General features: G+C 42.9%; 1 protein-coding gene across 1 annotated transcript in view; it reads left to right on the forward strand.

The window, feature by feature from the left end:
- The first annotated feature begins 2,498 nt into the window (after positions 1-2,498).
- Positions 2,499-26,495, forward strand: part of LOC106586795 (probable ubiquitin carboxyl-terminal hydrolase FAF-X) — an 81,626-nt gene continuing 57,629 nt past the window's right edge. The window contains 12 exon segments of the mRNA XM_014174462.2: positions 2,499-2,915; positions 14,343-14,638; positions 19,208-19,359; positions 20,569-20,648; positions 20,984-21,096; positions 22,768-22,923; positions 22,925-22,987; positions 24,427-24,542; positions 24,903-25,154; positions 25,352-25,490; positions 25,720-25,872; positions 26,202-26,306. Coding sequence (XP_014029937.2) covers positions 14,528-14,638; positions 19,208-19,359; positions 20,569-20,648; positions 20,984-21,096; positions 22,768-22,923; positions 22,925-22,987; positions 24,427-24,542; positions 24,903-25,154; positions 25,352-25,490; positions 25,720-25,872; positions 26,202-26,306 — 1,440 coding nt within the window. The 5' untranslated portion in view covers positions 2,499-2,915; positions 14,343-14,527.

Here is a 26,495-nt window from a genome sequence, read left to right on the forward strand (position 1 = left end):
TGGAAAGGAATACCCGTAGACGGACTTCATGGACTGGAGAAACAATCATTAAAATGACCAAATGTAAGGAGTCGCTCGTGTTTACTCTGCTGTCCCAGGATCAGTGTTCATTCACTAGGTTTTTTGTCAATTAGTTCAGGCAATAAACAATCAAACTGGCCCCTGATCAGCGCCAGTGGTTGTGTGAGCGATAATAAATGTAACCAATCAGTGGTATTTTAAGTACATCAAATATTTTCCTCATAGTTTGAAACATCCACCACGTTTATAATGTCTATTCGGCTTTTATAATATGTCCTCCTGTCATTTCGTACTGGAAATTGTGCATGACATTTTAGTTAGTTTGACAGATCATATGACAGATACAGTGGCGTAAAGTACTTAAGTAAAAATATTTTTAAGTACTACTTAAGTAGTTTTTGGGGGTATCTGTACATTACTTTACTATTTCTATTTTTGACAACTTTTACTTTTACTTCACAGATTTCCTAAAGAAAATAATGTACTTTTTTACTCCATACATTTTTCTTGACACCGAAAAGTACTTATTACATGTTGAATGCTTAGCAAATTATGTCTAAGTGTTGGAGTGTGCCTCTGGCTATCCGTAAATCCGTAAATAAAATTTTGCCGTTTGGTTAATATAAGCAATTTGAAATTATTTATACTTGTACTTTTACTTTTGATACTTAAGTATATTTTTGCAATTACATTTACTTTTGATACTTAAGTATATTTAAAAGCAAATACTTTTAGACTTTTACTCAAGTAGAATTTTACTGGGTGACTCACTTTTACTTAAGTCATTTTTAATTAAGGTACCACTACTTTTACTCAAGTATGACAATTGGGTACTTTTTCCACCACTGGACTGATAGACCTTATTTGTCCCTCAGGAGAACATACAGACAAAACATAATAAAGGACAAAACAAATAGATACATACACTGGTGTACATATTATATATTTGAGGATTTGATGTGCATTGTCCCTGTCAAGTAAATTGAATTAAACTTCAGTATAGGATTTGATACATTCCAACTCCCCATGGACCTGAATGGCTGGTAAAGAAAAACAATTCAAGCCATAGATTATGTTGGCAGTGCCAGAGTCAATGGTAATGGTATTAGGGTGGAATTCTGATTGGAATACCTGCTGACTCCTAGATTCCCAGAGGGAGGTAATAGGAATTACTTTTCCATTCCTTTCCTGTTCCTTTTTACAGGATGATACATTGCTTTATGTCAATACGACATGCCTGCAAAAACATGGGAATCAAAACATTAACACAGAATCTGACTGTGAACCAAACAAGTGACAATCGTCTTTTTTTTGTCAAACTATTATTGCGTTACATGGATGCCTTGTCTGGAATTGTGACAGCTCTGGGGAGAACAGCGAAAACAGTATATGGTCAGATTATGACTTTACCAGAGTGCTTCACCTCCTTGTAGATTTCAAGAACAGCTATGCCCTTGCTGTCATTTCAAACCACTGACAGGACAGATGAAGGGCATGAGGGTCAATGCACAAAAGGTGAGATAAAGGGAAAGTGCTAGAAACACACACATACACACAAACACGTACACACTTGCACGAACACACACACACACACACACACACACACACACACACACACACACACACACACACACACACACACACACACACACACACACACACACACACACACACACACACACAACTGTAGAGGGGAAATGTGTGTGCAGGGGTTAATCCCACTTTAGCCGCTGGACTATGGCTGTCCAGTGAGTCAGCAGTTGAGCGTCCTTTCTCTCTCTCTCTCTCTCTCTCTCGATATCTCTATCTCTCGCTCTGTCTCTCTCTCTCTGTCTCTCTCTCTGTCTCTCTGCAGTCTCCCAACAGTAGTTCATAGTTCATTCATTCATATCCACTTCCCTGGTACTGTGCAGGTCTCTGATCTTAACCAAATGACACTGGACTTTAAGCCTTTGAGTATTCTGTTTAATATTTTTCTATGTTCCCAGAGAGACTAAGATTAGTAACCTGACCCCTCCTCATATGTCTATCAGTTGACAGACCAGCACCCTCCTCACAGTTCTACAGAGAAGTGTTGGGAAGGGCTACCTCTCTAGGGAAGGGCAAAGGGGACCCGCCTACCCCTAGAAGGGGTCTCATTTTGGAGGAAGGGATGTGCAGTCCTACTGGTATTTGAACAGAACTTTGGTTTTTCTCCTTGGCCAACTGAAATATGCACTGTCTTAGGCGCCCAATAATACACCATTTATGATAGATCATATGTATCTATTACACACTGATAAATGTTTGTTATAGAATATCTGACTGACAGACTCAACAGATCCATGACAGCAGGAGGCGATATGTAGTCCTACAAAAACCCATTTTGATTCGGCAAGCAATGAATATGGGAGTTGAAGAAAATCCTGGATAAGCGAATCCAATATCCGGGTTGGAGTCAACCATCTATTCTACATTGTATTGATTTTTGTTACCATTCAGCACAGGTTCCATTTGCGAAGTTGTTCTCCACAGAATAGCTAGTTGGCTCGTTAACTAATGTTGACATTTAGAGTTCGGAAAGCCGTTTGGCATCTGTTTTCACGTTGTTCAGGACTGCGCTTCCGCCACATTGAAGCAGTTCACTAGCGGCAAGTTGTGACTGACTGGCTAGGACCGAACTGACAAGAGATCCGCTAGTCTCTAGATAGACTTGGGGGGGCTGCTAGCGCGCTGGTGACGCAGGAAAAACACCCAAGAGCTGACAAAAAAACCAAGGAACCAGATTATTCAAACTGACAGTTGAGCTTCAAATGAAATAGCAAGATATAGGGCACATTTATGTAATAAACAACGACACACTCGTCAAGGCTGGAGTAGCTCGTGAATAGAGGGGAAGTCCTATCAAATTCCTGGTAAGTGGTTATAGCAACTAACGTTAGTTTGCACTGTTAACATCAGCTGGTGGATGCAGGTAATGGCAGCTGACTTGGTAACGTTAGCTAGCTCTAACGTTATTTATTTTGTTAGAAATGTCTTGGACTGAAATACGGTGATTCGCGTCGTTAATTATTAAATAATTTAACTTGGATTGGGAATGTTAGCTAGCTGGCTGTCTAAGTAATGTTATTAGTTCTGCCAGAATAGATAAGGAAGCTAACGCTAGCTAACGTAGTTAGCTACTGTACGTTAGTGAAGTTTACCAAGTTGCTGTCTGACTCACCCACTGACAGGGGGGAGCAAGTCAATGTGGAGTTGGCTAGCTAAGCTAACAGTTAGCTAGCTCGTGAACATTAACGTTATTGAAAGCCGGGTCGATATCAGCTAACTAGTTGACGTTTAAATCAGCTGTCGAGCTCTTTGGCTAGTTAACGTAATGACAGGCGGTTCTCCACCCCTGAACCAGATGTCTGAGTTGTTTTAATAGGGGTTAAATCCAGAAATGTCGCGCCGTGACAACTGTAGATACGTCTAACTAGCTAACTTGTCAATGTTGGCTAGAGGAGCTGTAAGGTTAGCTAACACCACAATAAAATATTTGACTATGGACGTGGTTGTGCGGCCTGCTCCTTAACTACAGCTAACTAGCGAACGTTAGCGCATTGTCTGCTGAAATGCAAATATTTCAAAACGATGAATTCGTGGTATGTGTCTAAATCATGCTAGATATCCAGCTACCTTCTACAACTACCCTAATGAATTTTTATCAACGGTTACAGTTGCTGGCCAGGCAAAGGCCTGGAAAACTGCGCTTGGAAACTAGGCCTTCAAGTGACGGATCGCACTGCGATATCAGACTTAATACGGTTGTTGTTAGCTAGTTAGCTTCCAATTTAGCAACCTAGCTGTTTTTACAAAATGTTATTGTCTTGATATTTCGAAGTGTAATGATATGACATTTCTGATTTTGGAATACGATCTTAATTTCCTTGATGATGAATGCAAGCAGATCACACAGCCAACCAACCCAATGTTACGTTAGCGAAGTACTGTAGCTAGCTATCTAGCTAAGTTGACAGATACACCCGTGTTGGATGTATTTTAAGTAGCTAGCAAAGATGAAAATGTAGCTACATAATCATGGACCTGTTTGGGCAACTGTAATATGATATAATTTATTTTTCATAACTTGTAAACGAATGCGTAATCTATTGCCTGTCAATGAACTTACTTGCCAACAACATCCTTGCAAAATGCTAACTAACGTTAGTCAGTGACTGTTTTCATAGTCATCTTATTAGAATGACGGAAGAAATATAAATGGCTAATCAGCTAGATCAATGGCATAAATATATATAATGTCTCCTCCAATGTCGTCATGGACATAGCTTATTTCTGAGTGATTTAGGGCTGAACTCTCAGGTTTGGCCCTTACTGTCTAGTGGCCCCTGTCATTCGGGAAACAGCTGTAATTCAAGGCCCATTTCACATGACATAGCCAGCAAGTGATGTTTAAAGAGCTAGCTAGCCCGACAGGCAGCAACAGTATTTATGCGTTATTAGCTAGTCATCCAGTTAGAGACAGAAGGATGTTGAACAGAGGATGACCTCCCTTGTTTCACAATGCCATTCGGTATGGTATTATTTTCAATTCGCAGTTACTGATTTAGAAGGAATGATCACTGACTGACTGGTGTTTTCTTTGTGCAATATGCTGTTGCTTAATTAGCAGTGGCTAAATGCATTCATCACTTATGGGGATCCAACTGTAGCCTACTCAATAGTGTGGTTTTGAGCTGGGCTCTCTAGGGAATGTCCTGCAGTAGAAGCATTTTAATGGCATGTTTCTGACGCCAGTGGCCACATGCTAAGGACAGGAAATGTCTCAGTTTTAGTACCTCAAAAGTTCACTCAATTTGTTTCGTAACTGAATTGACCTCTAGCAGATGGATACAAATGTGAACACAGTGCTACAGATTATTTAGAATCCTTAAAAAAATGTAGACCTACTACTACCACACCCAGGCATCTCCCGAAGATGACATATCAGCAGGATCACTTTTAATGGCTTTTAGGGTTGCGCCTAATCACTGTTTGATCAGATTGTGTTTTGCAGGGCTTGAAGTTTTGTGTTGAATTATCATTTTACCAATGTCCTCTCTGGAATGATAAAGCTGTTCTCAATATATATATATATTTTTAAACAAGTATCTCATTATAGCTACCTAACGTCAAAGAGTAAAGCAGCCAGGTGTTGATCAGAGAACTCGCACGGACGCAAGCACACACAGAGCTCTCCAGCTTTACCAGACCAGCACAGCTGCGGTGGTTTCTTTAATGACATCACAAACTTAGTCACGGTCAGTCCAGACCCAACCATTTAAATATGTAGCCGAATATATCAAGGCCTATGAAGGAAATATAATGTGTAGGGAATACATGATCAAACCCTCTTGTTCCGAACTGGGGTGGATTGGATTTCCAGTCATATTGTCTCTCTGCCAGGCAAGACTGGTGTCGTCCCTGCAGCCAACTGATTGCAGCCACATATGTGTTCAGGAGGATGCAACATACTGAACTTTGCAGATAGAAATGCCATGAATATATCATCAGACATAATTCTCTACTCGTCATGTCAGAGAGAGGAATGTATATTTATTCTACTCAATATATTTCTATTTTGGTGTTGTAACAGTCTAGCTTCCGTCCCTCTCCTCGCCCCTACCTGGGCTCGAACCAGGGACCCTCTGCACACATCGACAACAGCCACCCTCGAAGCATCGTTGCCCATCGCTCCACAAAAGCGAGTGACATCACCGATTGAAACGCTATTAGTGCACACCCCGCTAACTAGCTAGCCATTTCACATCGGTTACACCAGACTGAACGCTACCCAGGCTTTCAGCTGGGTGGAGAGGACAGAGAGAGCTAATAATACTCATCCTTATGGCCTTTGTGTCCTCTGGAACTGCGGTTGGCCTTTGTTGGGACATACAAGCTCGGTGTGCGTGGTGTGGTTATAAGGCAGATTGTACCTTCGAGCTGGAGGGAGAATAGAATTTATGGTGATGACTTTCTCCTAGACTTTAATGAAGTTGAGGCTTTGCGTTTCTGTAGGCTAGATATTGAAACTATATATTTTGATAAGAAAGATGCTGCTGATTTAGGCTTTTTTTTTTTTTCAAGGAAGTTGATTTTAAATCGTGAAGTGGTTGAGCAGTTTTCCCAAAGACTGAGAGGGGAAAAAAGCATACATTTGTATTTCATCTAGACATTCTGTGTTCTGGAACAGAAACGTAAAGGAGAGTGAAAGCGAAAAGGGATGAGAAATATATCTCCTGATTCCTGGCCAACCGATCCCATGGTTACTTCAGGAAATCCCCTCTCTTGTCTGAAACTGAGAGTTGTTGTCTTTGCTTTATGCTGTTCAGAGTTCAAATCCTAAAACACTGTGTGCCTCCACCACCTCTGTACATGTGAAGAATAAGACTGAACTCTAAATGGTGTATGATTAATTTCCTATTCCAGCATATGTGGTTTGTAGAATAACTGTCAAGTTTCCATCTGGTCAGGGGCTTATGGTAGTAGGAAAAGCGAGCAGCAAGTACAGTATGTCACATTTCCATCGTTGGGAGCAGACGATGGATATCCAATCTTACCTAACAGTTTTCATGATATCAGCGTCACGTGCTTAGGCCTATTATTTTGGTTTTCCTTCTGATCTCAATTGGATGAATATTAGATTGGGGATTCGTCACTGAACGATTGTTTCGTTTTGCTTTGTTTTGCATGTTATTGCTCAATCTAAAACGTTTGAGATTTATCTTGATGGCCAATGCTATGGGATTGTGCAGGGGATTACCTGAGTGCGGTAGTCTTACATGAATCCCATCCTTCCCAGATGATTTCCATCCTTAACCCTAAGAGTTTCCGTCTTGTGGCTTTTGGCCACTGTAAGGGGTTGATCCCTAGATCAGTGATTCTTCCAAGCGGAGGGCACTGTTGAGAGAACCCATCAACAGAGCCCTGACGTTAGTGTCATTACAGCACTGAAACGCAGGCCAATGATCCACTTGGCTATTAATTGTTTTTCATGCTGGCAGGCATGCCGGTTATGCTGCGTGTATGATGATCATTATACTGTCAGAATGAGCCTGTTTAAGTAACACTCCATGGCAGTCATTTAGTTAGACTTGAACCACAACTGTTCATCTTGAGTTCTTTTGCTTGTTTGTGTATAAAAATGTTTATTAGGGACTACAATTAATTCATGTGCATTTAGCAGGGTTGGGGTCAATTTCATTTAAATTCCAGTCAATTCAGGAAGTACACTAGCGTTCCAATTCTCTTCCATGCTTTTCAATGACACTGTCTTACGTCAAAGTCAGCATTGACGGTATGGAATAGTTCAAAAGTAGTTTGGCTATAATGTGCTGTCTAACCTACTGATGTATAAGGTCTAACCTATACCTCAGTGTGTCTAACATTAACAAATATTACCATTAGGTGACATCATCTGCTAAACCCCATTACTGCCTCAAAACTGTCCGATTAATCTAAGCGAAAACAAAAAAATCTATGTTGATGCTTTTTTGATGAAGTATTACTTGCCCTATTTCACATCTAGCTAAGGATTATTGTGCTTCAATGAGCAGTATTTTTGAATTTGAAGGTGGGCATGAAAGCTAGCAAAAACTTTTGGGCTGACACCAATTAGTTGACTGGTCAATTGTTTGGTCGTCAGGCTGTTGGTTGACCGAGATTGTTTTAGTCAAACGTTTACATATACAGTACCAGTCAAAAGTTTGGACACACCTAATCATTCCAGGGTTTTTCTTTATTTTTACTATTTTTGAAATTGTAGAATAATAGTGAAGACATCAAAACTATGAAATAACACACATGGAATCATGTAGTAACCAAAAAGTGTTAAACAAATCAATTTATTTTATATTTGAGATTCTTCAAAGTAGCCACCCTTTGCCTTTGACAGCTTTGCACACTCATGGCATTCTCTCAACCAGCTTCATGAGGTAGTCACCTGGAATGCATTCCAATTAACAGGTGTGCCTTAAGTTAATTTGTGGAATTTTTTTTCCTCAATGCATTTGAGCCAGTCAGCTGTGTTGTGTTGTGTCAAGTTAGGGGTGGTATACAGAAGATAGCCCTATTTGGTAAAAGACCAAGTCCATATTATGGCAGCTCAAAGAACAGCTCAAATAAGCAAAGCGAAACGACAGTCCATCATTACTTTAAGACATGAAGGTCAGTCAATACGGAATATTTCAAGAACTTTGAAAGTTTCTTGAAGTGCAGTTGCAAAAACCATCAAGCGCTCTGATGAAACTGGCTCTCACGAGGACCGCCACAGGAAAGGAAGACCCAGAGTTATCCTTTGCAGCAGAGGTAAGTTCATTAGAGTTAACTGCACCTCAGATTGCAGCCCAAATAAATGCTACACAGAGTTCAAGTAACAGACACTTCTCAACATCAACTATTCAGAGGAGACTCTGTGAATCAGGCCTTCATGGTCGAATTGCTGCAAAGAAACCACTATTAAAAGACCAATAAGAAGAGACTTGCTTGGGCCAAGAAACACAAGCAATGGACATTAGACCGGTGGAAATCCTGCCTTTGGTCTGATGAGTCCAAATTCACCTCTGTGTCTTTGTGAGACGCAGAGTAGGTGAATGGATGATCTCCGCATGTGTGGTTCCCACCGTGAGGGATGGAGGAGGAGGTGTGATGGTGTTGGGGTGCTTTGTTGGTGACACAGTCTGGGATTTATTTAGAATTCAAGGCACACTTAACCAGCATGGCTACCACAGTATTTTGCAGCGATACGCCATCTCATGTGGTTTGCGCTTAGTGGGACTATGATTTGTTTTTCAACAGGTCAATGACTCGACACACCTCCAGGCTGTGTAAGGGCTATTTGGCCAAGAATGAGAGGGATGGAGTGCTGCATCAGATGGCCTGGCCTCCACAATCAACCCAATTGAGAGGGTTTGGGTTGAGTTGGACTGCAGAGTGAAGGAAAAGCATCCAACAAGCGCTCAGCATATGTGAGAACTCCTTCAAGACTGTTGGAAAAGCATTCCAGGTGAATCTGGTTGAGAGAGTGCCAAGTGTGCAAAGCTGTCATCAAGGAAAGGGTGACTCGTTTGAAGATTCTCAAATATAAAATATATTTTGATTTGTATAACTTTTTTTTGCTTACTACATGATTCCATATGTGTTATTTCATTGTTGTAATGTCTTCACTATTATTCTGCCATGTAGAAAATTGTAAAATTAAAGAAACCCTTGAATGAGTAGGTGTCCAAACTTTTGACTGATACTGTATACTTTCCGAATGCGCTGTATATCACCAGTAGTACATTTACTGTTAATTCCTATAGTTTCTCATCTACAATGTTTGTTACTTTGGTTAAGGTGATTTCTTTTGATGCATTCAATCTTATTCCAGTCTTCGTGTTTTCATTGTCGGAGTGGACACATTGTTTCCAGAGTGCACGACTTTTGCTACACTTGTGAGAAGCAAGTTGTTTTGGTTTATTTAATTCCATTTACGAGTTGTCAATAAAATGTAGTCATTGTCTTTTGTTTGGACCACTCCTTTTCAATGTTGAGTAAGGACGCGCACACATAGAAGTAGTCATATTCAATAAATCCCAGTCGGCTGTCCCCACATGCTTCAAGATGGCCACCATTGTTCCTGTTCCCAAGAAAGCTAAGGTAACTGAACTAAATGACTCGCCCCGTAGCACTCACTAATGTCATCATGAAGTGCTTTGAAAGACTAGTCAAGGATCATATCACCTCCACCCTACCTGATACCCTAGACCCACTTCAATTTGCTTACCGCTTCAATAGGTCCACAGACGATGCCATCGCCCTGCACACTGCCCTATCCCATCTGGACAAGAGGAATACCTATGTAAGAATGCTGTTCATTGACTACAGCTCAGCATTCAACACCATAGTAACCTCCAAGCACATCAATAAGCTTGAGACCCTGGGTCTCGACCCTGCCCTGTGCAACTGGGTCCTGGACTTTCTGACGGGCTTCCCCCAGGTGGTGAAGGTAGGAAACAACATCTCCACTCCCCACAAGGGTGCGTTCTCAGCCCTCCGGTACTCCCTGTTCACCCATGACTGCATGGCCATGCACGCTTCCAACTCAATCATCAAGTTTGCAGACGACACTACAGTGGTAGACTTGATTACCAACAAAGACAGCCTACATGGCAGAGGTGAGGGCACTCAGTGTGGTGTCAGGAAAATAACCTCTCACTCAACGTCAACAAAACAAGGAGATGATTGTGGACTTTAGGAAACAGCTGAGGGAGCACCCCCCTATCCACATCGATGGAACAGCAGTGGAGACGGTGGAAAGTTTAAGTTCCTTGGCGTACACATCACGGACAAACTAAAATGGTCCACCCACACAGACAGTGTGGTAAAGAAGGCGCAACAGCACCTCTTCAACCTCAGGAGGCTGAAGAAATTTGGCTTGTCACCTGAAACCCTCAAACTTTTACAGATGCCCAATCGAGAGCATCCTGTCGGGCTGTATTACCGCTTGGTACTGCAACTGCACCGCCCACAACCGCAAGGCTCTCCAGAGGGTAGTGAGGTCTGCACAACGCACATCTCTGTGGGCAAACTACCTGCCCTCCAGGACACCTACAGCACCCGATGTCACAGAAAGGCCAAAAAGATCATCAAGGACAACAACCACCCGAGCCACTGCCTGTTCACCCCGCTACCATCCAGAAGGCGAGGTCAGTACAGGTGCATCAAAGCTGGGACCGGGAGACTGAAAACAAGGCCATCAGACTGTTAAACAGCCATCACTAACATAGTGGCTGCTGCCAACATACAGACTCATCACTGGCCACTTGTAATAAATGGATTTAATGAAGGGATCACTGGTCACTTTAAACAATGCCACTTTAATAATGTTTACATATCCTACATTACTCATCTCAAGTGTATATACTATTTTGTACCATCTATTGCATCTTGCCTATGCTGCACCCACATCGCGCATCCATATCTTTATTTGTACATATTCTGTAGTCGTTGTGAATTTGTTAGATTACTTGTTAGATATTACTGCACTGTCGGAACTAGAAGCACAAGCATTTCGCTACACTCGCATTAACATCTGCTAACCATGTGTATGTGACCAATAAAATGTGATTTTATTTATTCTTATAGGCTACCTGGCCTGCGAGGAAAATGTAGGCATACAAATGTGCCCATTTGGGGATCTGATAGTATTTCTGATTGGCTTAACACACAACCACTAATGACCTGTGGAGCTTCTCAGAGTAATGTTCTCTTCACCTCAAACATCAAGCAAACAAAGTCTGTTTATACATCCATTGAGAATGACATCAGTTCCTCAATGTATTTGAAACATCTTTCCAGGGCTCTCCCTTTCGATAACCTCTCAGCATGAAAGAGAAAAATGTCATGTTCTGATCCAATGGAAACATCATAGAACAGGCCTACCTGATTGCTTCTTATTAGTGCTTGACTTGGACTGAAATAGGTTCCGGTACTCATTTTGGGTGCTGGTACTGTTTTATATTTAGGTGCAGGAGATCCACAATACTTTCAAGCAAATATTCTATAGGAGGAACAGGAGCTCAAGCAGTTGAAATATGAGGTGCCGGTACTCCGCTCCGGTGAGCTCCTGCCCAAGTCCAGCACTGCTGCTTATCCCTTGCGCAAATACCCTACAGCTGTGTCTGTCTGCAAGTTTTGGGCCGGACCCAAGTTAATAGTTGATACAATGTTTCAAGTTTGTTGCAAACTTGTGTAGCTAATGTGATTGGATAGGATATTTTTTTTATCAGGATATTTTATACCTGCAGGCTGTAATGTTTTTATTTGTTAACTTTATGTAGGCTATTTTTACATAGTTGGCAATAGAAGTTTGTTTTCAGGTTGATCATTTTCATTTAGATTTGGATAGAATTTTGATTAACCACATGACAATGATTTTCAGATATGAAGACGTTATTATAAATTAAATGAAGCTGTTCCAAGAAAATTTGCATTTTGAAAACCATAACTGGCACGCAGATCAGTAGAAATGGTAAGATAAATTGGCATTCCACATGAAAGGTTGCCGATTCCTCGTGTAGCCTATTACTGGCAACTTCAGGAGAGTAATGGCAGAATCTGCGAAAGCCAGCAGGAGCGGGAGAATGGTTAGGTTAAGGTTATTTTCTTCTGGTTATCTAGATCTCTGGCGCCCTCTTGAGTCATTGTCTTATTTCATCAAACTGTAAACTTAAAGCATCAGACAAGCTCAAAGCACATAGTTGATTTTATTAAAACACATAGTGTGTCTATATATGAAAAATAGATGCTTAAAAATTTTGAACAATCGATTGGTCGAAAGAACAGATTCATTTCAGTCAACCAAGATTTTTTGGGGTCGGACTGACATCTTTGACTAAAACAATGCTGCTAACCAACCAGCTACCTACTTAGTGCTCCACACACACTGTTGAATCTTCCAACAAAAGCTAGCTAGCAAGCTACTGTAGCTAGTTGTGCTAATGCTAACATTATGAGTTTTCATGCTGTTCTTGTGCCACGGGTCATTGCAGTTGCCTCCCGAGTCAGCTGCTGAGCTCAGCTGACCCAACGATATGATTGCGGCGAAAAATGCAAACTTAAACTGATTTCTGATAACTGTTGGTTCCTCTTAATTGTGGGGCTGCATGTCTACAACTTTAGGGTCATTTAAACCGGCTAAGCAAGCTTTTTATGTCAGTGAAGGAAGAGCTAGGTAACTAGTTCACTAGCTAGCTATAATAATGAATGTTAGCTACACAGCTGATGAAGTCACTGCACTGCCTGGCGACCAACATCCTTGCACAGAATTTGTGCAGGAGATAGCCACCAGTTTCTTTTTATTTTCCCACAATTGCAAACTATTAAATCACTGTCACAACATTTGCAATAATTAGGTAGTTAGTATTCATATTTCATGGACTCATACGAAAGCGCAGTTATATACAAAAAAATAGGAACTGGGTTTACATTTTTTCAGTGGCGTATGCTCACTATTCAAATTTGAATATGAGTTCCATTTCCTGCAAGACAGATTGGTTGAGGAAGAGTGACGCCATCTGATGTGAGACAATGTTTCTATTAGGACATTTTTTAATTTTAATTGGAGTTTAGTTCACTTTTTGAATTGTAATGGGATTGACCCCAACCCTGGCATTTCCTTATACAATAGAGGGCATTTCCACTACTAGCATTCATTGTATCCTTGCCATACTAGCAGTCTCTGAGGTCGTCTTGGACTCTTCCTCTCCAGAGTCAGGCCCATGGTGTCAATGTCATGCTGTTTTAACTGGAGACGCTGCTGCCTACTCTCTCTGTACTACAGCCCTTGGAAAGTGCTCGTTGGCAGCCTCACTGCTGAATATGAGGTTCTTTCCATCTGTTGAGGATTGATATCTTTCTATATTTTTCCACTTATTGCTGTACGTTGTTAGTAGCAGTATCATTGTAGTAAATGTATCTTTTCACCTCTTACCACAGACTTAATAACAACCAAACATTTGTTTGATTCCAATGCCTGCATGGCTAGCTATGGCTGGATGTTATACAAGACTACACCGGCCCAAAATGCTAGAAAATTAGGCCTGTATGTTTTTGCTATGACGTCTCGTAAGTGGTGCCAATAAGTGCTGAGTTTGCAGCCAGGTGTTATCGTGTTTCACTGATGGTCATGCTGACAACCAGCACATGCCAAGCTCTCAGCTGATGTGATGGGAAATAAAACACCCGGACTCGGCAGCAGCCTGCCAGAGATGGTGTTGGTCTAACCGGTTCCTCTGTGTACCGTTGTTCCTTATTACGTCATGCCTGTAATGCCTATAAATCTTACTTCTGCACATTGCCTCTACAATACTGTTTTCTAACTGCACTCACGGAACGCAAGCAAGTGTCTGGGGGAAAATACGAAAGATTGTTCCCTATCATTGTGATACGTCCCAAAGTGTCTTGACTGACAGTGTTTAAGAATTGAAGACTTATCTTTACCCTTGCAATGTTATATCATGCACATGTCATAGTCATATTTCAGTGTACACTGTCTTCTTTATTGTTTTTCACAAGCCAAACACAGCGAGCCAGGCTCACCTGACAGGTGATCACTGACACCACCAAACAACTTATTTGATAACGCGTGATGACTATAAAAAAGAAACATACCGTATATAACACAAAACGTAGACGTGATCCATGTTAAAATCTTTCCTATCGCGTCCATTCGTTTTTGTGAGTGAGACCACCATGCCGTATTTTTATTGTCTATGAAACTAACCCAATGATACACCCTAACCCTGTCCTCTCTTCTCCAGGTTATGCAATGGTCTCAGCGGCCCGTCCAGATCTCCAGGTGGTTCTGTCCCTCTCTCTCGTGCCGCGGCCGCTGCTCTCCTCCCTCTGCTCTGCCTCTGAGGTTGCTGAGGCGCCTCCTGTGATTTCCCTCGTGGTCAGTGCTGCCTAAGAGGCCAAGATTGCCAAGATCTGCCCCGTGGCGAGCATGACAGCCACCACGCGTGGCTCTCCGGTGGGGGGCAACGACAGCCAGTCGGGCCAGGGCCAGGCACCCGATGCCCAGAGTCAGAGCCAGCCCCCACTGCCACAGAACCAGGTCAGGAAACTGTCTGTCCCATCGTCTCATCTCTGTCCTTCACCTCAACATCATGTGTTCACCATGTTCTCTCTTCTAGTCCTCTTTCCTTTTTCTGTCTCTCTCTCTTCCCTCATCCAGGGCTCCAGAATAACATTTTCTCCTGGTGGCACTGGTGCCACTAACTTATTCAGTTGGTGGAACCAGCCCATGATTTGGTGGCAAACCCAATTTTTTTTTTTCTCTCAAGGTCACACAGTATAATACATTTGAGTCATCTTATGAAGTCATTCACAATGCTTTATTAAGAAGTGTAATAGACTACCGAGATGGTATTCGATAAATCCGTTGTTACATCTAACATATCCAAGCTGGAATGCATGATTCAAAATAATTTTATATGCAACCTAAACCAGTGGTTGTCATGCATTTTGGGGTGACAATTAGGCTATTTTTGTTATATTTTACTGTCAAAATAGGGCTCCAGGATTTCCATACGGTCTATTCAGACCCCTTGACTTTTTCCACATTTTGTTACGTTACAGCCTTAATCTAAAATTGATTAAATCGTTTTCTCCCACATCAATCTACACACAATACCTCATAATGACAAAGCAAAAACTGGTGCCGTCGGAAAGTAGTCAGACCCCTTATTCTAAAATAGATTTTTTTTCCTTCAACACAATAACAAAGCAAAAACAGATTTTTAGAAATGTTTGCTAATTTATTAAATAAAAAAACAGATCACATTTACATAAGTATTCAGACCCTTTACTCAGTACTTTGTTGAAGCATCTTTGGCAGCAATTACAGCCTCGAGTCTTCTTGGGTATGACGCTACAAGCTTTGCACACCTGTATTTGGGGAGTTTCTTCCATTATTCTCTGCAGATCCTCAAGCTCGTCCGTCAGCTTGGATGGGCAGCGTAGCTGCACAGCTATTTTCAGGTCTCTCCAGTGATGTACGATCGGGTTCAAGTCCGGGCTCTGGCTGGGCCACTCAAGGACATTCAGGGTCTTGTCCCGAAGCCACTCTTTGCATTGTCTTGGTTGTGTGTTTAGGGTTGTTGGACTGTGAACCTTCACCCCAGTTTGAGATCCTAAGCACTCTGGAGCAGGTTTTCATCAAGGATCTCTCTGTACTTTGCTCAGTTCATCTTTCCCTCGATCCTGCCACCACCGTGCTTCACTGTAGGGATGGTGCCTGGTTTCATCCAGACGTGATGCTTAGCATTTAGGCAAAAGAGTTCAGTCTTGTATTCATCAGACCAGAGAACCTTGTTTTTCATGGTCTGAGAGTCCTTTAGGTGCCTTTTGGCAAACTGCAAGTGGGCTGTCATGTGCCTTTTACTGAGGAGTGGCTTCCGTCTGGCCACTCTACCATAAAGGCCTGATTGGTGGAGTGCTGCAGAGATGGTTGATCTTCTGCAAGATTCGCCCATCTCCACAGAGGAACTCTGGAGCTCTGTCAGAGTGACCATCGGGTTCTTGGTCACCTCCCTGACCAAGGCCCTTCTCCTCCGATTGCTCAGTTTGGTCGGGCGGCCAGATCTAGAAAGAGTCTTGGTGGTTCCAAACGTCTTCCATTTAAGAATGATGGAGGCCGCTGTGTTCTTGGGGACCTTCAATGCTGCAGAATTTTTTTTGTTACCCTTCCCCAGATCTGTGCCTCGACACAATCCTGTCTTGGAGCTCTGCGGACAATTCATGGCTTGGTTTTTGCTCTGACTTGCACTGTCAACTGTGGGACTGTTATATAGACAGGTGTGTGCCTTCCAAATCATGTCCAATCAATTGAATTTACCAAAAGGTGGACTTCAATCAAGTTGTAGAAATAGCAAAGGGTCTGAATACTTATGTAAATAAGGTATTTCTGTGCTTTGATTTTTATACATTTGCAAACATTTCTTAACTTGTTATCGCTTTGTCATTATTGGGTGTTGTGTGCAGATTGCTGAGTATTTTCTTATATAATCTATTTTAGAATGAGGCTGTAATGGAAAGAATAGAAAATGACTTAAGTGAAAGTCACCCAGTAAAATTGTACTTGAGTAAAAGTCTAAATAGATGTTCGACACATACAACAACAGAGTTACACATGGAATAAACAAACATACAGTCAATAATACAGTAGAAAAAAACAAAAGTCTATACAGTGAGTGCAAATGAGGTGAGTTAAGGCAATAAATAGGCCATGGTGGCGAAGTAATTACAATATAGCATTTAAACACTGGAATGGTAGATGTGCAGAAGATGAATGTGCAAGTAGAGATACTGGGGTGCTAAAGGAGCAAGATAAATAGAGTATGGGGATGAGGTAGTAGGATGGGCTGTTTACAGATGGGCTATGTGCAAGGTGCAGTCATCTGTGAGCTGCTCTGACAGCTGGTGCTTAAAGCTAGTGAGGGAGATATGAGTCTCCAGCTTCATTGATTTTTGCAGTTCCTTCCAGTCATTGGCAGCAGAGAACTGGAAGGAAAGGCGGCCAAAGGATGAATTGGCTTTGGGGTGACCAGTGAGATATACCTGCTGGAGCGCTTGCTATGAGTGGGTGCTGCTATGGTGACCAGTGAGCTGAGATAAGACGGGGCTTTACCTAGCAGAGATTTGTAGATGACCTGGAGCCAGTGGGTTTGGCGACGAGAGTGAAGCGAGGGCCAGCCAACTAGAGCGTACAGGTCGCAGTGGTGGGTAGTATATGGGGCTTTGGTGACAAAACGGATGGCACTGTAATAGACTGCATCCAATTTCTTGAGTAGAGTGTTGGAGGCTATTTTGTAAATGACATCGCTGAAGTCAAGGATCGATAGGATGGTCAGTTTTACGAGGGTATGTTTGGCAGCAGAGGTCCGGACAACAGGTAAAAACTACATTATTTTCTTTAGGAATGTAGTGAAACTTCAGTAGTTCTTTCAAGTGTTTTTACTGAAGTACTTTACACCACTGCTAAATATAATACCTACTGCTAGTAGCCATGCATTAGTCTAACAGTAAATGTAATGTCCTCAAAAAAACGTTGCTATTGCGTCTAGTGCAGTTGCGATAGCCGATGCAGAATTTTGCGAGCTCCGTATTTCAAAGCTATATCAGATATCTTGATTGTAAAACAGTGTGCTTGGAGCTCAATAATGATCATTGAGAAATAAAATGATACCTACAGGAAGCTGAGACCATCCTCTCTTTTAATATGGACAGCGAGTTGCTTCCGAAGTAGTTTTATTCCCCCCTGCAGGTTCATTTTGAAATGTTGTACAATCACAGTGGCAGGGCAGACACTTTTTATTACAGGAATCATGAGGATAATTTAATACTGTTGAACAAATTCATGATTTTGTCCGCCCCAATAATAGGACGTTTTAATAAATGGTCACAGTCTGGAGTCCTGTCATCTCCTCTCTTTCATTCCCCCTCATCCTGTGCTCATTTTCCTGCTAAAGCAGATAGTATGAAACTAACTCCCTCCTCGTGGGGCGTAAAGCTCTCCTGAATCATCGAACAGTAACTCCAAATATGAATCCAACCTGTTTTAGCCTCTCTGGAAGCATAACACAGGATACGTTGAGTGTTTGACGGATGCTGTATTGATGTTTTGTTTAGACCTGAGTGTTGGTGTGTGACACTGTTACTGCATCAGTGGCCCACAGTGTCACAGAAGCAGCACAGAGACTCATGTAGTTGAGTTAACCTGCGGGAGGGGTGGGGGGTGGGTGACAAAGCGTGTGTGTGTCTGTGGGAAACACTACACCACAGTCAGTGCTCACACCTAAGCGGAACGGGAGAGGGAGACTAGGAGGGAGGATACAATGAACACAAGCTCCTGAATGATATAGACCGAGAGGGTGTTAGAGATGAGTCGTACCCAGACGTGAGAGGCAAGCTGGCTATGTAGGTCATCCAAGCAGAAGGAGCCGTCTCTACACACCCCCACATTTCCCAAGTTCTGCTGCTCTGCTACTCACAACACACACACACACACACACACCACACTTGATGCTGCCGCTACCACTGCTGCTCATACAAACAGCTAGCTAACTAGCGATTAGCATTAGCGGCTAACAGGATTTATTTTAGCCACGACATGCTAAGAAAAGACAAACTAGCTGTTTGTGTATATTACAGTCTGCAAACTAATAGTATGATTATAGGAAGCTTTGAAGCAGTATCCGTGTCACCAGCATATTGTTGCGTCTGACCACGCAGAGTGAACATGAAGTGCTGGTGACTCCATGGTCAAGCAACAACTCTCCTTGAGTGTGAGGGGGCAAGGCTTTGTGTGGGAAGCGGCATGCAGGTGAGGGAGAGGCGACTTGCAAGTAGCAAACGGATTAAAATATAACACGTGCCAGAGTTGCGTATCGCATTTATCAAACCAAACATTGAAATACCGTTATAGAAGGTTAAGTAAAAACTCAAACCGGTCCGTTCATCAATACGTGTGTGTGTGTGTGTGTGTGTGTATATAGTAAAATACTGTAACGCCCAATCCTATGTCTGCGTGACGTTGGTTGTATTTCCTCATGGGTTGGCTAGCAGGCGGGGTATTGATTGTTTCATTTTTTTGTGAATTTCTTCCCTATATTCTGTGTTTCAGACGTCGTCCCCTAACTCGTCTAATGAGAACTCTCCAGTGAGCCCCGCGGATGAGCAGGGTCAGGGGGATGGACCCCCACAGCTGGAGGAGGAGGTGGAGGAGCCAGCCTTCCCTCACACAGACCTGGCCAAGCTGGATGACATGATCAACAGGTACACCCACACACTTACACACACGGCCAAACTGGACGACAGGTGTATGTATTCTATTTATTTTTATAGGGACAGTGAAACAATCAACGTTTAAATAAAGTGATGCTTTTATCCAGCCGGCTAATTTTCAACCACAGTCCCTGGGCAAGTTATTAAAAACAATTGCAATAACAATACAGACAAACAATGAGCAGTGAGCACATGGAGAGCAACATATGACAAGCAACACGTAACATGCAGACAGACAGCAACATTGGACAAGCAACACGTTGTACGCAGACACAGAGCAACATTGGACAAGCAACACGTTGCACGCAGACACAGAGCAACATTGGACAAGCAACACGTTGCACGCAGACACAGAGCAACATTGGACAAGCAACACGTTGCACGCAGACACAGAGCAACATTTGACAAGCAACATGTGGCACGCAGACACAGAGCAACATTGGACAAGCAACACGTTGCACGCAGACACAGAGCAACATTGGACAAGCAACATGTGGCACGCAGACACAGAGCAACATTGGATAAGCAACACTTTGCACGCAGACACAGAGCAACATTGGACAAGCAACACGTTGCACGCAGACACAGACAGCAACATTGGACAAGCAACACGTTGCACGCAGACACAGAGCAACATTTGACAAGCAACACGTTGCACGCAGACACAGAGCAACATTTCACAAGCAACACGTTGCACGCAGACACAGACAGCAACATTGGACAAGCAACACGTTGCACGCAGACACAGACAGCAACATTGGACAAGCAACACGTTGCACGCAGACACAGACAGCAACATTGGACAAGCAACACGTTGCACGCAGACACAGACAGCAACATTGGACAAGCAACACGTTGCACGCAGACACAGACAGCAACATTGGACAAGCAACACGTTGCACGCAGACACAGACAGCAACATTGGACAAGCAACACGTTGCACGCAGACACAGACAGCAACATTGGACAAGCAACACGTTGCACGCAGACACAGACAGCAACATTGGACAAGCAACATGTGGCACGCAGACACAGAGCAACATGGGACAAAAAGCTACAAAACAAAATCCAGTAAAGCAACAAACAGGGTTTCCACACCTCACAAGCTACAGATAACATGGAAAGCGGCAATACACCGTGTGTGTGGTTGTGAGGAGGAATGTGTTTCTCTGTATTCATGTGGATGTTTTGTGTTTCCAGACCCCGCTGGGTGGTTCCAGTTCTGCCAAAGGGAGAGTTGGAGGTTCTTCTAGAAGCTGCTATAGAGCTTAGTAAAAAGGGTAAGAATATTGTCTCATTCTATTTCTCAAATTACTACTCCATGTTTTGAACTAAGGCAATCAAGATGGTATAGAAAGCCTGTCCTTGGCTATGTACACATCTGAAATCGCATTGACAGCAGTGTATTTCAACCACTGTGTATGGAGTTTAGACTAACTTGATGGTCGACTCTCTTTTAGTGTAATTGCGCTTTGTCAACGTCCCATTAAAATGTCCGCTTCCGCATAGTTTCTCTTTAGATTGATATTTGACCTGTAGCCCTTGAAATAAAAAGGATCTGTGGTAGCACAATATCTCCATGCACTTAATTCTTGTCTGTTTTCTGTCTGTTTAGAACTTGATGTGAAGTGTGAGGCGTGCCAGAGGTTTTTCAGGGACGGCCTGACCATCTCTTTCACCAAGATTCTCACAGACGAGGCCGTCAGCGGGTGGAAGTTCGAGATACATGTGAGTCTTTATTTTATTCCATTTCATTTCATCAGGATAGTGCTCTCAAAAGCAATGGCCACCGTTTTTCAAGGAGTCGTGGGCCCTCTTTCCACTACTTTGAAAATCCTCCTTCCAGTCCCTTCCTTAGGCTAATCACTCATTTGACACAATTGGATTGGTGAAACCTATCCAGTGTAACTCCTGTTTTCACCAATCCAATTATCTTAATTGTGTGATTAACTCAAGGAAGGAAGGCTGCGTTTCTGAAGAAGTATTCAAACAGGGCCTTGGTAAGGGGAGTGATGTCACAAGAAGCACCCTGCTGTTGAGATCTGATTGACAATTTCTGTCCTCTATTGAAAGCTCAGCAGGTGTCTTATATTCCTCTGCATCAGTCTAAATTCAGTTTGCTATCTGGGCCCCTGTGCTGAAGGAAAGAAGGGAGAATGAACCGGGGGAATGCCAGTGGTGATCAATGCTCTTTTCATCGGAGGAAGGGCTTGGGTTTGGCTGTTCTGTTCTTTAACTCTGACATTGATACTGAATAGCCTTTCTCAGTGGAGCGTGAGTCACCCGCTCTTGACAGCCCAGGCCTACCTCTAGCCCCAGGCTCAGCTGACTGCTGTGCCCCCCTTACAATTTATCCTACCATTTCTACTGTTCTGCGTGCCAATTCAGATTTTTTTATATGACGATTTTCGTGGAACAATTTCATTTCAAAGTCATTGTCACATGATTAATCATAAAAATCTGAATTAAAATTATAAAAATGGGAGATCACCAGCCTCTGCCTTATGGACACATTGATACACCGTGATTCATTGGCGGGTAAAGAAATTAGAGCATAGAACTCATAGCCTTTAGGTCAATGCTGCAGTTGGCCTATAAACTCTTTCACACCGAGGATTGTGATTATCGAGGGGGAGATTGTTGGAAAGATTTTTCAAATAGCTTACTTTGAGAAACTATAGTTTTATTATTATCATTCGTAATGGATGTAAAAAAACAAAACGCTTTCGTACATTTTCCGCACAGCAGGCCAGTTACTTCTATGCATGCTCAGGCGCACGTGCTCCCTCAGCATTCTTTTACCTTTATTTAACTAGGCAAGTCAGTTAAGAACAAATTCTTATTTTCAATGACGGCCTAGGAACAGTGGGTTAACTGCCTTGTTCAGAGGCAGAACGACAGATTTTCACCTTGTCAGCTCAGGGATTTAATCTTGCAACCTTTTTGTTACTAGTCCAACGCTCTAACCACTAGGCTACTTGCTGCCCCGATTATCAGGAAAGCGAAACCAGACACATGCTCATTGCTCACATGGAGCACTCCAAAAAAATACAATGAAAACATTTACAGATCTTGTACATGATGGTTATGAAATAAACCAAAACTTGTTTCTCAAATGACCGGTAAATTTAAATCTTCCCGGTCAAGTTGTCCGGTGCCATGTTTTCCTTTGGAAAACCTTGCAATAGACATAGTTCCTGGCCACTCGCTTCCCTGCAAATATGATGGCCTCTTTTGAGTTGATACATTGCTACCGCAGACTTGGGAATGTGTTGTGAAGAAACAGGATAGCTCTGTAGCAGCTTCAATATGGAGGAAGCTCCACCTAAGCCCTCAGTGAGGCTATGTGGAGCCGTCACTCTATTGCTTACACCGATTTCGCTCTCTCTCCATCCACAGAGGTGTATCATCAACAACACCCACCGGCTGGTGGAGCTGTGTGTGGCCAAGCTCTCTCAGGACTGGTTCCCCTTGCTGGAGCTGCTGGCCATGGCCTTCAACCCCCACTGCAAGTTTCACATCTACAATGGCACAAGGCCCTCTGAGACGGTTGCCCGCCGGGGCGCAGCTGGCAGACGACGAGCTTTTCGCCCGCCCCCCTGACCCTCGCTCTCCAAAGGTAGGGTCTGAATTCAAGGTAGGCCCCCTCAAATATTTTTTTATTACTCTTGTCAACCACCTGTTTTATCAATGTACTCCTTATTTAGGACCCTAAACTGTTTTTAAATATATATTTTCAGTGATTTGACACTTTTATTGAGACGGGGAGACAAGCAAGTGGGAGAAAAAGGGTGGGATCGGTGGACACAGGGATTGAACCCTGGTCTCCGGCAGGGAGTCTTATGTGACTGCCGGGGAGTGTTACTGAAACACATCGGCCCCAAACTTAACCCACCCTTTTTTCCCCCCCAAAGATATTTTTCCCAAATCGCCAAATAACCCCACTTTTCCCCAAGACCCTATAATCTATCCTCTGATTTTTCAACACTCTCCCGAGGAAAGAAATGTTGACTCAGTTTGTCTATATCGTCTGTTAGCAAAATATATAACCCTCTATCTTCAAGGCCAATTCCCCTATTTACTGTTGAGGCTATTCTTGTATCAAGGTGGATCAACAAAAAGATACACAGAGGATGTTTTAATAAACTATGTCCTGGGACTGATGCGATATTGGCTATACTGTCTCTTTCTCTCCCAGACAAATCTCATATAGGCACAGTGAGAAATGTCAGATTTGTATTTATTTATTATAGAATTGAGTCTAAATTAAATATCCTCTGGATGGATGCTCCATGGGTAAATCTTTTTAATTCACTCTCCACGATTGCCGTAGCAACAGAAATCCAGAGAACAGGCTTTTTTATTCTTTGGCAATTTATTTTCTTGGAACGAATGCGCTCTTTGCTCTGGCCTTGCTGCCTTGCTGCCTTGCTGCCTTGCTGCCTTGCTGCCTTGCTGCCTTGCTGCCTTGCTGCCTTGCTGCCTTGCTGCCTTGCTGCCTTGCTGCCTTGCTGCCTTGCTGCCTTGCTGCCTTGCTGCCTTGCTGCCTTGCTGCCTTGCTGCCTTGCTGCCTTGCTGCCTTGCTGCCTTGCCTTAGGGCCAGTGCACAGAAACAAAGGATGACTACTCTGTGGACTGGGTAGGAAATAAGAGGAATGGAAATAAGAGGAATGGAAATAAAACAAGCGGATGTACTCGAGGTGTCTGGACTGTTGTGGAGTTTAAATGAGATTAGGCGATGCTAGGGAGAGAGTGAGTGAGTTTGCTATGAAAACCGCAATGAATGGAGCGTGGGCCGGGGGTGGTCAATGTGAACACTGTTTGCTGTAGGTGGCAGTCTGCCCAATACAAACACTACTGCAGCCTCTGATATGGGTCTGTGGCAGTTTTTTTCCTCTGATTTTCCCTCCAATTAAGCCTTTCTGTGTAACCGCTTTGAGACTAGAGGGATGTATTTTGTGTAGCCAAACAGTTTGAGTGGATAGTGGAAGCATGGTGAGTATTTTTACTTTATGTATTTTTAACAAGTGGTTTGTTTTTTCCCCTCTTCGTTCACAGGGCTGGTTGGTGGATTTAATTAACAAATTCGGCACGTTAAACGGGTTTCAAACGCTGCACGATCGCTTCATAAGTGGCCAAGCACTGAACGTCCAGATCATCGCTGCCCTTATCAAGTCAGTCGGCCCAGATACATACATACACACACACACACACACACACACACTTTAATGGGTGACATCTAAAGAGCACGTTTCACTAGCTCTCCAGTGCTTTCTACATTGTATGGAGCTAACTCCTACCATTCACCACCAGTGTGTAACATCCTACCGTGTCATCAGTAAATAAGTCCTCAGGCTCTTGCTGTGATGGGGTCTGGCTTCATGACTAGATTGACGTGGTCATTTAGTGGACTCTTTAATGTGACCCATAGAGCAATCAAACCCACAACTCTGTTGTAAGAACCATGCTTCAACCAATAGAGCTATGGGAATGGCATGGTCTACTAGACGTGTTGTGACTGTTTTGTCCTCCAGGCCTTTCGGGCAGTGTTACGAGTTTCTCACGTTGCACACGGTGAAGAAGTACTTCCTGCCCGTCATCGAGATGGTTCCTCAGTTCCTGGAGAATCTGACAGACGAGGAGCTGAAGAAAGAAGCCAAGAACGAAGCCAAAAATGATGCCCTGTCCATGATCATCAAGTCCCTGAAGAACCTGGCCTCCAAGGTGCCTGGGCAGGAGGAGACCGTCAAGAACTTAGAGATTTTTAGGTTAAAAATGATTCTTAGGTGAGTTCGCTTCAGACCAAACTGTCCTAAAGGTTTTGTTTTAAAACACTTTGTAACTATTGGCTAAATGCTAACCTGAGATACCTGCACGCATTGTGTATTGATGTCAATGAGAGTTATATAAAAATGTGAGTAATGTTCGTGGAATTGCCCCAATGTGAACTATTTGTTGATGGTGATCGTGTTTTCATCCACAGGTTATTGCAAATTTCCTCTTTTAATGGCAAAATGAATGCACTAAACGAAGTAAACAAAGTAATCTCCAGTGTGTCCTATTACACACATCGGCATGGCAACCCCGAGGAGGAGGAGTGGCTAACTGCAGAACGTATGGCGGTGAGTTAACCATCAATCAAGTAAAAAAATATGTATTTAGTAATTGTCAGCAAACATGAATATACACATACAAAATTAAGTTAATCAAATGTATTTGTTTAACGCTACACAAGTGCTTTTGCCACAAAGTATCTAGTATAGAGTATACCTTAGTGTGGTTTCTGTTAGCGTAGTCGGCAGAACTGATGGTGTTTGAGTGGAGATTGAAAGATGTCTGTATGTTTGTCAGGAGTGGATCCAGCAGAACCACATCCTGTCCATTGTGCTGAGGGACAGCCTTCACCAGCCTCAGTACGTAGAGAAACTAGAGAAGATACTGCGCTTCGTCATCAAGGAGAAAGCTCTTACCATGCAGGACCTGGACAACATCTGGGCTGCACAGGTACCGTGCATGCGTTTGTTAGTGCATGTGTGTGTGCGTTTGAAGAGAAATCATTGATGATCACACATTGTTCATGGTTCAGGTGAAGGGAATATGACCCGTAACAGCTCTTACAACAGAATGCGAAATCCTTCATGTCTTAACTGGGGCATTTCCAGGTCTTTGGGGTTGATTAGCTGAAACGTCCTTACCTAAGCATGGATCGGTCTATCAAATTGAGTTTATGTGCTCCTGCATTTTCTCTATGTGAAATGTAAGCCTGAAAACAGATAAACCAGCAATGCGATCGCTGACATATTTTTTTTTTTGACACATTGTTTCACCGGCAGGCTGGTAAACATGAGGCCATTGTGAAGAACGTACACGACCTTCTGGCCAAGCTGGCCTGGGACTTCTCTCCTGAGCAGCTCGACCACCTCTTTGACTGCTTCAAGGTGAGACTTGTCTCCACACACAGCATGTTTCACTATCCTTGAGGGTACCAAAAATGTATTTCCTTAACTCATAACCCTAAACATAATCCGTAAGCCTAAAATATCCTTTATCCTTGTGGGGACCTGGGAAATGTCCCAAGGGATCATTTTCCTAGTTTTACTATCCTTGTGGGGACTTTCTGGTACCAA

The sequence above is a fragment of the Salmo salar genome, chromosome ssa25 (genome assembly GCF_905237065.1).
Source record: "Salmo salar chromosome ssa25, Ssal_v3.1, whole genome shotgun sequence".
NCBI lineage: Eukaryota > Metazoa > Chordata > Actinopteri > Salmoniformes > Salmonidae > Salmo > Salmo salar.